Source organism: Anoplopoma fimbria, chromosome 1 (genome assembly GCF_027596085.1).
Source record: "Anoplopoma fimbria isolate UVic2021 breed Golden Eagle Sablefish chromosome 1, Afim_UVic_2022, whole genome shotgun sequence".
NCBI lineage: Eukaryota > Metazoa > Chordata > Actinopteri > Perciformes > Anoplopomatidae > Anoplopoma > Anoplopoma fimbria.
This window is the reverse complement of record NC_072449.1, coordinates 3,234,337-3,247,481: the sequence shown is the minus strand read 5'-3', so window position 1 is coordinate 3,247,481 and position 13,145 is coordinate 3,234,337. Positions and strand designations below refer to the sequence as shown.

The 13,145-nt window shown below is 40.6% G+C and overlaps 1 protein-coding gene across 1 annotated transcript in view; it reads right to left on the bottom strand.

The window, feature by feature from the left end:
- Positions 1 to 389: 389 nt before the first annotated feature.
- The window catches only part of LOC129090409 (large neutral amino acids transporter small subunit 4-like), a 28,705-nt gene continuing 15,949 nt past the window's right edge, over positions 390 to 13,145 (bottom strand). The window contains exons 6-14 of the mRNA XM_054598055.1: positions 10,304 to 10,396; positions 10,067 to 10,200; positions 9,234 to 9,448; positions 6,731 to 6,874; positions 6,207 to 6,333; positions 5,988 to 6,120; positions 4,802 to 4,875; positions 3,783 to 3,906; positions 390 to 3,680 (exon numbers count right to left, since the gene is read on the bottom strand). Coding sequence (XP_054454030.1) covers positions 3,519 to 3,680; positions 3,783 to 3,906; positions 4,802 to 4,875; positions 5,988 to 6,120; positions 6,207 to 6,333; positions 6,731 to 6,874; positions 9,234 to 9,448; positions 10,067 to 10,200; positions 10,304 to 10,396 — 1,206 coding nt within the window. The 3' untranslated portion in view covers positions 390 to 3,518. The remainder of the gene's footprint in view (positions 3,681 to 3,782; positions 3,907 to 4,801; positions 4,876 to 5,987; positions 6,121 to 6,206; positions 6,334 to 6,730; positions 6,875 to 9,233; positions 9,449 to 10,066; positions 10,201 to 10,303; positions 10,397 to 13,145) is intronic.

The window sequence follows — 13,145 nt, the reverse complement described above, 5'->3', positions numbered from 1 at the left end:
CTTTTTTATTTGCTGAGACAACAGATATTATCCTACGTGACATGAAACTTTTTATTCTCCACATTTGAACGAATGACTGTTGTCTGCGAGTGTCAAACCAGTACAGGCAGATAACCATCTGCTGTGGTTTTGGGTGCAACCAGTTTTATGCCACAGCTGACGCCCTACAAGGAGGCTCCTCTGCAGACGCTGTTGCCCAACAGGTTCGCCTGCAAAGTCGTCTCATGTATGACTTAATTATCAAGCAGACACTCCTGTTCAGTTTCACCCGAAAGTACGGCAGAGTATCTGCATTATTAGTGAGAGTCTGACCCCTGCTGCTCAGGGAAAAGCACTGTCCTCCATCTACAACATCACAACCACAAAAAGAAATACAAAAACCACATCTATACAAATGATTGTGTTTATTTTGCTTCATATATTGATCTTTTTTTTCTTTAAACATGACTTTAAATGTCCATGATGATGGCTATACTGTGGTACAAGACACAAGGAACAAAAAAAACAAATGTACAATATAAGATCATGAAAATACACATTCTCGTAAACATCAGAAAGGGGGAAAAGAAATAAGAAAAACTGAAATGGAGCATGGTAGGTAGAAAAAAAAGTACAAAAAGGTACATGCAAAGGCTAAAATCCCCATTTCCCATCATCCCACACACACAAAACCCAGCAAGCACAGATTCATCTTCAGATAATACACGATTAATCAATACATCCATCGATAAAACCAAACTACTGCAGGATTCTGTTCCTACTATAGGCGGCAAGGGTCAAAACCGGGAGGATGAAAGGTGAGGCGTTTAAGGTACGGCAGTGAAGAAAAAAGTGCTGATCAGTTTGGAGGGAATGAAGGTTTTTTTTATCTGAGTGAGTTCAGGACGACTGAGGAATTAAAAGTCCATCAATACCCACAATTCATAGCGCTGGAGTGAAGTAGTACATCAGTATTCATTACAGGACGCCACGAGATTCACTCTGTGGAGCTGAAATATTCACGTTTTTAAAGAAAGGTAAATGTGAAGGAGGTTTGGTGAAGTGGAAACCAAAAATTGCACACTTTATTAAAGATTTGTGCAATTTAAATTCACTTTTGTACATTTCTACGCACATTTTCTGTAATCTTTAATGCACAAAACTGGTGTTAAGAAACAACAAACGTGTATTTGAGTATATGAGTTTCACTTTTTGAGGAATAATAGAGCAAAACAATCTTGTGTGTCTGTGCAGGTTTGTTTATCGTCATATAAAGTTTGACAAAAATCCAGAAAAGGACGTCTGGGGTTAATTAACTGACCCCGATAAGTGTTGAATGCACTTGAGATCTGTTACACTTACAACAATGTAAATGTTTGGAAAAAGATTTACAACAATATAAAAGATCAATAAAAAGTGAATTCCTGCACGTTATCTGAGTAGAGTTTATTTAAAATTCGATGTTTTGGTCATGGAGTTTGGTGCAGGACGACGATCTATGACCCAAAAAGTTGCTTTTCATGTCTTAATAAGTGAAGAGCTGTCATTCAAAGAACATTCAATAGAAATGTACAAATGTGAATTTAGTTTTCCACTTTTTCAACATGTCAACTACTCCATACAATTCTCTCAGTTTAGTAAAAGGGGTAAATATGTGTAAATTATTCGTATTGGTACGTCCGCTGAGAACTGAGAGACAAGACGCCGCCCAAACTATTAAAAGGCGATATAATAAACATGAATCTGTGTTTTTCTTTCTCTTTAAATTCTGTGAGTATAAAAAAATAACAGAATCTCTCCCGTGTTCTGAATTTAAAAAACAAAATCTACAGTATACATTCTATGCAGCCGTGTACGATAACGTGACTGAGGGTCAACGACTTCTGGAGGTCTAAAGTGCATCGTGTGCCGTTTCGTTTTCATTTTTCGGGGAGCATCTTGTCTCTCAGATCTGTCGCTTGTCGTCGGGGAACTTTTGTATTTGCAGACGGATGGATTGGGATGGATTGGGATGGAGAAAAGGGGGGATTGGGTGGCGCCTCCTCCGAGCTCCTGCACACATAGAGAGGCACTCTGAGGGTCATGTCTGTCTTTGGAAGTGCCTCTGTGAGTTACTTTAAATATCAGAAGGAGCATTATTAATCTCCCTGTTTCATTCTCTATTTATTGTCTTCGTCAGCCTGGTTCATTCATGCAAATCTCCCTTCATGTCTGCAAGAGTGCAAATTCATGTTTCCCCCAAAAGCTGCTGACGCTTCTTGCTGAGGTTGCACTTTTTGTGTCACGTTGCAGAAAACAGTAACCTGATTGATTCTTTGGAATCCACTGTGAAAACAAAAATGAGGAATATTTGATGGCAATTTGTTGCCCCCTTTTACAACAACATTTTTGTGATTCAACTAGCACCCTTTTTTATGTATTTTGAAGTACAGCTCATGAAATGAAAGTGTGATTGCACCTCACAGAAGCACTTATTGCTACGACTTAATCTAGACTCCAAATAATTCATATGTGTGTTTGTGACGAGCAGATAAACGCGCCGTCTCTTCACATCTACGTCCCGTATATCTACTCTTCAGATCTTATCAGGGAGCAAAGATTTAACAAACGCATCTGCGAACGTATTGCAAGTAAATACATCTGAGGAAAAAAACACACAAAAGGAGTTCATGAGCAAAAAACCACAAAAGGAAACGAGTGTGTGTCTTAGCAGAAATACAAGAACCAGAAGTGTCTCTGGCATCATGCAGTGTTGTCTTCTCCGACCTTGGAGAGCAGCTTTCCACACGCTAAAACACACACACACACACACACACACACACACACACACACACACACACACACACACACACATGCAGAGATGCTGCTGCAGTGTTTTCCTGACTAATTTTATCCGACTAATAAACATTTGTGTGTTTCAATCCGAGTTGCTACCAATACTGCTGAATACCACTAATGCCCTCGAGCACAACAGGAAGTAGCAACTAGATAAGACTGTTTATTCGTCCCCCAATAAAGGACATTTAAGTATTTTTTAAATCTAAGACACAGAGCATCCACCTGTGAACACTGAGGTCGTCATGGTTACCACAGTCAGTTCATGTGAGGTGGCCTTTAAAAAAAAGATGCTGCCTCCTCCGAAACCTCCTCTCTTTTCATTGGCTGGCATCTTCTTCTTCTATGTTTTTCTTTTTTATTACAGAGGTCCGTCGTCACAGAGAAAATAAAAATGACACAGAGTGAAGAGAAGATGTGTAGAGGAGTCATTTTAAAAAAAAAAACATTGCTTTTTTCTTTTCTTTTCTCCCATGTTCTCCTATTCAGTTCAGCGATGCGTTCGCAGGGAGTGGGAGCTCTCAGCGCCGGTGTGTGTGTCACAGTGAGGGTGAGACCGGGTGTCACAGTGGTGTGTAGTCCATTTTGAACAAATAAAGATTGGCAGTAACATGATGTGAGTGAAAGTGTGTTCGTAGGGGATCTTTCCCTCGTCTCCATCAACTCTTTTTCTTTTTTAAGGAGATCATCTTCCTCCCTCCGGTCTAGACGAAAGCCTCGAGCTTGGAGTCGTTGTTGACCTTGACGTAGATCTTTGGATCCTCGTCTTGCTCGTCACGGAGACGCTGCAGGTAGCGGCTGTGGCACAGGAGGTAGAGCGGGAGGCAGAATCCCAGCATGCTCAGCACCAACAGGCCCACGTTCACCTGGAGAACAACCATCATGTTGCATTAAAAATCACAGCTCAAATATAGATATATATTTATATATATCCCCTTCGGTACATCCTCATATCTGCGTCCTCTCACCCAGAGCGGGTCTCCCTCCAGCGGTCCCACCATGGCCATGAAGAGCGGCTGCTGCAGCAGAGCGAACAGAGCGCTGATCAGAGACTGCATACCGGTGAGGCTGCCAAACTGAGAGGACGGGTACCTGCAAGGGACAAATCACATGTATCAGATGATGGATTCATCAATATAGCAACTCTGGGGGATCAATTCATGAAGCAAAACAAATTAAAAACTACACACAAACGTTATACGGTCCAAAGTATGCGGACAGTTTTTTTTTGTTGTAATAATCTTATTACAGTCCTGCGTCAGCCACAAATACTAGATTCTTTATTTTTGTCCGAGCATTTCATTTATTGATTTATAATTTATCATGCTAAAATTCTCTTTACATCCAGACATATCGGGATACATATATATTATATATATATATATATAATAAAAAGGTTGATTACCAATGAAGATAACCATATATTATATATATAAATATTGATTATTATCTTACTAAAAAAGTGTGTGTGCATCTATATATGAATATTTATAATATATTATATATTTACTAAGATAAAAGTAAATATTGATTTTGTAAACATGGGTGATGCATCAAGATTGAGATGGCTTTTTACATGTGAAACATATAAATTAGTTATAATATAGTAATTGGGAGAAAACCTGGGACAAGAGAAAAAAGAGCCCTTTACCGAGATAATCTGTATATATTAAATGGTTTTAGATTTTTTTGTTTTCTGTTAATAACCATTCATGCTTTTTATATAAAAGTCTGGAAGATAAATAAGATAATAAAAATAATGGTGTCTTGTAATCTCATGTTGGATGGGACAAAATGTATTATATTATTATCATCATTACATATCATATGTCCATATAGAAATGTCCCCAGTTTGATGATGAAGAACTTGAATGGTCTGCACAAAGTCCTGATTTTAACCCAAATCCAACACATTTGTTATTAACTCGAGCGCAGACTGAGCAAACAGCGTCACTGTGTGTGTTATTACAGGGTTACAAACACTCACACAGCAGCATAGAGGCCTCCGACTGCAGAGTGGATGAAGCCTCTGACGATCGTGTGAAGGATGAAGGACAGAATCTGAAGAGAAGGAGACAAGTGAAGAAAAAAGATTAATTTTATTATTAAGGCAAGAGACTAAAGGAAAAAAATGTTATTTTTCATGCACTGGTAAATTGGATTTTTTGGCTATTTTACTTCCATAACACGTCTTCTTTCAGACTAGTGGAAAGAAAACATTTATTTTATTACTTTTTCTATTTGCGTCTGTAGATTTCTGCTAAATTCACCAAAAGTTACCGTTAGATAATGCCAAACATTTCAGAAAACTTGTAATACAAAAAAGACTTGTCTTATTGTCAATCAACTGGTGAAGTTTCATGTTAATATCTATTAGTTATTTTACCCTATTCACCTGTAGTGTCTTCAACATGTATGTAATTTAACAAAACATATCTTTAAAGGTCGTTTTCTCTAAATGAGTTTTTTCTCAGACTCTGATCCATAAATCTCCACTTCAGTAGCTCTTACATACACCAAACTTTACAGTTTCATTCCTCTCTATATTCTGAAGGTTTCTACAGAGAGGTTTGTTCATATGTCATTCATAACCTGATTTATACAACATTGTGTTACTAAAAACATGAAGAAAAATTACAGTATTTTCTGATTTATGGAGTGAAACAAAGAGATATCCTAAATCCCATCTAAAAAAACTTTGACTGTAATATGTCAACAAAATAAAACAACAATTTTGAACCTGGCTTTATATGAATTTCAGATTTCTCTTCTTGAAATTTACGCAAATTAGCAGTTATTTGATAAGATAATGCCTGATTTGCATATTAAAACGTAAAATTCTGAAAACTTGTAATTTAAAAAAGTAATATCTTATTGTAAGTAATAAATGGGGGAAGTTTCATGTTGATATATATATATATAAGTTACATTTTTAGTTATTGGTAAATAAGACGCAATGACGCTGTTTGTCCAGCAGGGGTCACTGAAGGACTAAGTGAAACCAGGAGCTGCATTGCCATGTGAGTCCATCCTGCTAGAACATTGTGTACACCTCTCCGTCTCTCTTTCTCTCTCTCTCTCTCTGCAGCCTTATACTTTGGCAGCACATGCTCAGAAATGTGCATCCACAAATTAAATGAGAAAACTCTGTTGTCCTGCGTTTGTTCTTGTACCTGAAGCGGCAGGTTGGGGACGATGCAGCTGACTCCAAAGCCGACCAGGAGCAGGTTGGTGAAGATGAAGGCTCTGGTGGCGTTGACGATCTTCTGGATCTGTTTGTCGCGCCGACGGGGCTGACCAGGCTCCCTGATGGAACAGAATTCAATAAATGAGTCTTTTTCTTCCTCTTTTTACTTTCTGTGAGTGTTTTCTGTTTGTCGTGCGTCGCTCACCTCTTGGTGTTCTTGTCACTGTCATCCTCGCAGTCTTTGAGCTTCCAGTCCATGACGTAGCCGATCACAGGTGAGGTGATCAGACACAGCAGCTGGAGAACGCCGAAGATGGACGTGTAGACGCTCACTGAGAGACACCAGACACAAACAAAACAGTTATTTTTGTGTATTTTACACTTTATTTTGGTGTACTAGAAGGTTATGCGCAAAAAACTAAACAAAGCAAACACAGCGTGGACAGGCGGCTGAAGGAGAATCTGAAGTGAGATAAGATAAGCCTTGAGGTCTCTTACCCACTTGCATCTTCTCCACTGTAACAGCAGCAAGAAGCCGGCATGAAAAGAAAAGAGACGGAGCAAGAGATAGAAAAAAAAAAGTAAAAGACAAAGCAGAGTTAACAACAAACAACAAGGCGGTTTAGCTGAGCGGGGGAAAAAAGCAGCTGAGGCAGGATTGTTAGAGAAGTCTTGACACAGTTAATCCGTCTGTGGTTTAAATGTTGAAGATAATATCTAAACACACACCTGTGCTGAGGTCGCCCTCCGTCAGCGACTCCAGGATGGTGTTCATGGCTCCCATGTAGAAGATGAGGCGAAGCTGGGTGACGCACATGGTGATGAGGCTCAACATGAAGATGGGGCTGAAGATGCTCTTCATGAAGGACTGAGCTGTGGAGGAAATCAAAGAAAGAGGAGAAGATGTTACAGGAAAGGATGAGATCAAATCAGCTGGCTTCCAATATATCAGATAACTGACATGTTCACATTTCAAAGGAGAGATTCTTCCCTGAAAACAACAACATGAAAACTGAGAATGAAATGGGTTTTTTTTTAACACAATTTTTAACCCGTACAATAGTTAAGGACAAAAATCAACCTCATAGTGGCGCTATAGCAAAAGTAATAAGGATTCATCATCTGGGGAACATGAATGTTTCAGGACAAAACATCCAATAGTCCTCGTAAAAGCTACAGTTGGTGACTTAATCGAAAAAGATATTGATTTGCTCAGATTGTCATTATTTCCTGATTACGTCCTTTTAGTGCTGATGGCATTTGCAAGATTACGACGCACCCGAAGGAAAACAACCAATCAGAGACGACGTGAAGCCCAAATTGTAAAAAATAGGCAGTAGTGGTGGATGATCTAAAAAGGTATGATTTTTGACAATATCGCCTACACGACTATATCACTCTAGTTTTCTTTTTTTTGCCTGGAAAATGAGACCCCATGATGCTTTGTCTGGAAAGGAAGAAATGGCTGAAAGCGCTGCATGAAACAAAGAGAAGAGGAGGAGGAGTTTGTCAAAAAATACCGGTGCAACTTCCTTTAAACGGTCATTGTTTGGGTGTAAAAACGATCTGCAAATTATGTCAGAAGACAGTAGTTGCAAGGGGCAGCAAAATAAGTTATCTTTTCTATCAACACGAATCAAAATATGTTCTAAAATATGAGGAAAGCAGAAGAAAATGATCCTCTGCTAAAGGGCAAGGTTTTGTATACTTATATATTTGTTATTACAGTTTTGCACAATAAATGTTCTTATAATACCTCTTGGACTACTATGTGAAATATTTATTTTTGACACATATTATCTGTCTCATGTACTTAAAGCGACAGTTTAAGGAAATATGACAAAAAATATATTTTTATCAAAGTTTTCAAACTGCAGCTTTATGATATTTCAGTCGGACTAAAGTGGTGAAACCATCCTAACAAACAAACTGTTCATTTGTAGAAAAAGTCTTCCACTTCCTAAACTCATATGATGGAAAACTACACTGATGTGCTTCCAGCCCAGAGTCAGCTACTGTCATTTAAATACTCGGCTGCCATGGCAACACGTCTGATCCCACAAGAGAAGCTGTGGGATTCAAAGATAGGTGGGTTCTAGGAAAAGTTGATCATTAATCTAAAGTCGTGAGTGTAAATGGAAATGGGACGCAGTCGCCCGTATGGTGAGGTACGGGATGGAGCAATTAATTGCCGTTGCACAGATGGAGCAGATGGGTTTATTACCCAGAACAACGGGCATCCATCTTTATTAAGGGATCTGGTCTACAGCCATTCAAGCGACCATGATTCAGGGTTTAGTTTTAATAATTCGCTCTGAGTGAGGCATGAATGTCTTTACCAAAATTCCCTGAAAAGAAGTCCTGAAACCATAAGGTCCAGCAGCTAATCATTTCTAAATTATTTAAAGCATAATTTCAAAATAAAGGCTGTAATTCAACTAACTCCAATGTAAAAAACACTCACTTCATTATTAAATGGTCAGAGCAACTGATGTAGTAAAAAGAGTGATATAGTCCACGCATGGCGGTTGGGAGGGGAGGTGGATTCCTTCCTGACTTTCATCCAGGAGACCGCTGTACATGTCCCAGGAAACTTGAAAGTTAACTTCAGTCTTTTGGGAATGAGAATGTACTGCATCACAGAGAATATCCCAGATTTTAGTCCTGGGATATTACCCCCTTCCTCTGGCTCTGTCATAAATGATTTTGTTTCCCTAAAATGGCCCAAATATGGCGTCATTAATTAGAGAGGAATGCGAGGGGAGCCATGTGTTTGTGTGTGTAATGTGGGCCTCTTTAAAGCTCCTGACAGACGGAACATGTCCAGCTGTTATGAAACCAACCATGTGCGTCCTGACTGCAAACACACACTCACACACTTCCACCGGACCACAACAATGCTTCTCTGGGGCTTCCTGCCAATGCACCACACTCCTGCTGAGCGACTTTTTCTAAGAACTGGGTCCGAACCAATTACACGGTTCGTTTACTTACAAAGAGATCCAGAGGGGAGCGACCAGACCCCCTTACCCCCCTACTGGGAGTCCCTGACCCCTGGGGTCAAAGAGCAAGGAGGACCTGAGGAGGCCTGGAGGTGTCGGGGTAACAGAGGTAAGCTTAGCGTGGATGTAGGGCGGAGGTAAAGGGGCATTTAAGGTGTACAGATTTAGGTCATGGACTTGAATCATCAGAAAATAACATTATTAATATCATTAATCGGTCTCAGACTTACTCTCCTCCTTGGACTTGCACTTCACATCCAGGTCCACGGTGGACAGGCACAGCTTGTTGGCCTCCTGTGATGCCAGGTCTTTGGGTTGCTGGCTGTGATGTTGCTTCATGGAGTTGCCGACGCTGAGGCGGCGCCCCACCGTCGTCACCTGTCGGTAAAACTGCTTCCCCGTGATCTTGTGGTCAAAGCCCAGCCAGCTGAACTTAATCTTCACCCTGAAGGAACGGTGGAGGGAGAAGATGGAGGTGAAACAGGGATCAACGTTAGCGTTTCCTTGGGGGCATTTAAACTAGTGTGTTGGGGCAGGTGGTCTTTTTTTGTCCATTTGTCCAAATCTCTGTTTATTTTAGTTATTCAGGTTTTTATTTAGAAAAGGTCAAATGAAAGGAGGATTTAAAAAACATCAGCCGAGAAAGAGAAACAGTAGGAAACAAAGGATCCAAGTAATTGAGAGCAAAGCCATCTGATGATCTGGGTTTAGGGTCTTTCCTGTCTTTAGGCCTCACTGGGCCTCCTCTGCATTACGCTGGGATTTACTGTGTGTGTGTGTGTGTGTGTGTGTGAGCTAACGCAATCTTTAACATGTGTGTAATGCGGTGATCTCCGAGGAGAATGAAGGCTGTCTACGCTCAGAGAGAATCCCTCTACAGAAGGTATAACCCGAGGTGAGCTAGAACAGCTGCTTTACATGGATAGCTGGAGGCTACAGGAATGTTTATGTCTTACTGTGTGTGTGTGTGTGTGTGTGTGTGTGTGTGTGTGTGTGTGTGTGTGTGTGTGTGTGTGTGTGTGTGTGTGTGTGTGTGTGTGTGTGTGTGTGTGTGTCGTCTTACGTGTAGTCCATGTCCTCCGGGCCGGGGAAAGGCTCCAGAGGCCAGTTGACAAAGCAGTTGAAGAAGACGAGGCAGGCGCAGGCGGCCCAGACCAGCAGGATGATGATGAAGGTGGCACCCAGATCGTAGATCACCTACCAAAAAAACATCATACTTGAGAATCAATATCCCATTCTGTGTCATTGTTAGTGCTTCTTACACGACGAGGATGAGGATGAATATTAAAGCAAACGTTACCTTGATGCCGGGGAAAGTGACGGCAGATGAGGCGTAGGATCCGATCATCAGAGCGATGAAGGTCGACCTGAGGTCTCCAAACATGCTGGGGAGCTGTGGAGAGAGCAGAGAGGACACATTACTAACTTGAAGACCTAAACATATCTTTGCCGTCGCCATCTTGGATTACGGCCTTCGCCATGTTGTTTTTTTGCAACCGATCAATGGAATATACCATATTTAGACTGAGGAGGAGGACGTAGAGACGGCGTATACGTCTCTGGTGTCGACCTGTCAATCAGTGTGTAGCCCCGCCCTAAAGCATCCCCTGCTTTATGGTCTGTTTGACTCTAAATGGAGCATCATTTACTAAATGAACATCATGCTGTATTGAAGAAGACTTGAAACTAGAGATTGAGACCATAAACTCATGTTTACAATGTTTACTGAGGGAATAAATCAAGAGAGAAGTAGAGTCATTTTCTCATAGACTTCTATACAACCAGAGGAGTCGCCCCCTGATGGACAGCAGAGAGAATGCAAGTTTAAGAAAGTCAGATTTCAGCAGCGGAGGTTGTAAAGCGTCCTCCAAACTGACAGTATAAACAGAACTGCTACGTATCTATGTCCTGTTTACTGAGGCTTCATGCACATTAATCTTTGTTGACATATTTTCCTTTTTCTAAAACACACAAGATAAATCAATGGCAAATACTTCACCCCCATTGCTCTACTTTGTTGACTATTGATAGGCTTGTCACCTCAGAGTACACCATGTTCTGTCTGCAGCACAGGGGCTGTCAATCTGTTTTTGAAATGGTGAAGAGCCAGAGGAATCTTGTGTAATGACGACTCATCTCAAGACCAGAGCACAAACTGTACTCAACTAGTCACGAAGCATAAACAGCCTCTCTTCAAGAAAGGCAATAACAAAATGAAAACAGAGCGTGGGAGCAACATATGGCTAAGATATTTATTGTCTAATAGTGTGATATTTCATGTATACCATCTGGAGAATATAAAGCTTTTAACATGCATTAGAGGAAATCAAACTCCAGGGATTGAAGTGGGTCAACGGTGAAAGAGCCGAGCGCGGAGCTAAATCTGGGATGTAACTTTATCGTGGGTCGTAAATAGCTAAGAAATCCCCCCACCCCCCTCTCCCATTGTCCTCATCTGTCCGTCCACCCGTCCATCCGGCCGCTGTGCTCTCCGCGGGGTTGCAGCTTGTTAGGCAGCTGCCTGAACCCTCTCACCCCAACTACGGACGTCACTACCCGGATTAATTGGACCAAAGGTGGGCTGCAAGAAGAAAATGTAGCGCCGCATCCAAAATAACAAAAGGTGGCTCCACTCCGCTCAACTGGAAGAGTCCAGTTATGACATTTTACAGGAGCAGGCTGACTGAGTGACCTGGATGACCTTTGGCCCAGCTGGAGGAGAGGAGCTCAGCAGAACATGTTGTGGTCACGGTGCCATCGAGGTCTCTTGATTACGCAGAGTCAACGGGTTCACTTCTTCATCCTCCAGCCGGGCGATGATGGGACACTTTTCATGTCCAGACTTTTGCAAGAGGTGTAAGTGATCATGCACATCCCTAATTTTTTGTAACTTGGTGCGCAATCAGAGGTTTTCAGATGTGTGTCACAAATAATTCACTGGTAAAAGCACTTTTTACATGTTACGGGATTTTACAAATAATGCGAATTTGTTTTTTGAGGCTTAAGAAAGAGGAGGTCTTAAAAATCTACATTTGAATAAATATATTGCAGACAAATTAAATTGTTTACAGGATTCTTTATTATTCATTTAATACTTGACTTTTTTCCTTACAGGGCTTGTACAAAGACAATTAAGTAGTCCATGAATATGAGATATGTGTTTACAGTCCTTGTCATTGGGGAGGTTAGTTTGTGGTGTTTCTACAATTACACTTGTTGTCTTGTTGACTCTTCAGAGTAAATTTTGTTTACAGGCTCGCTGGCACTTTAAAGAATAATGCAATGAACAGCCCGTTGAGCATAAACTCCTTTTGTGCGCGCTCGGAACTTGTGCGAGTATAAACAAAGCTTTACTCTGTACTAAAAGTCAGAATAGCTTGGTGTCTGATGCTTTGTTTTTTGATCGTTCTTTTCAAAATCTAAGTCTTTTGTGGTCCCCCCGACTTAATAAATAAAGGATACCTTTTTAAATAATGTATAAAGTACCTCTTTAACTGGCTATAGTGCGGAAATAAACAAAGCTTAAAGGACTTTATGGAAATTATTCTTATCAGCATTCCTTTGTTATTAAAGCTAGTTAACAGTTAACAGCATAAGAAAACAATTTATGCTGATACTAACCTTGGCCTTCCTTTTTAAATAAGTACATAAAGTTCATTTCAACTTGCCACCCAAATCATTTTCATACAGTCACTAGTTCAAATGAACAATTTCCAATTTAGATAGATAAATAGTGTGTATCCCTCAATAAATGGACATTTGTTTTAAGATGAATTTAACTCAATTTAAAAACGAATATAAAACAGAACAGACACAAAGGAATGATACTAATCTGATGAGTCGGTCCCTAACCTCCTTTGTGTCTCTCCCAGGTTTGTTTATTCACTCTGGGGACAGGTTCATTTGGAAGCAGCACTGTTGCCACTGGTGATCTTTTAAAGGAAACAAAAATCACGTGAGCTGACGGTGCAGCTCAAACCATCTGTGTGTTGCAACAGCACGGCCAAAACCAGAGGACAAAAAAAAAATCATCCTTGAGATGCTGAGTGTTGGCCTGGGAGAGGGATTACGTCACTTTGGGAGTTTCTCTGGGTCACTAGGTTCCTTGAGTCACAGTCAGTTGAAAACACCGCTTCCCAAAA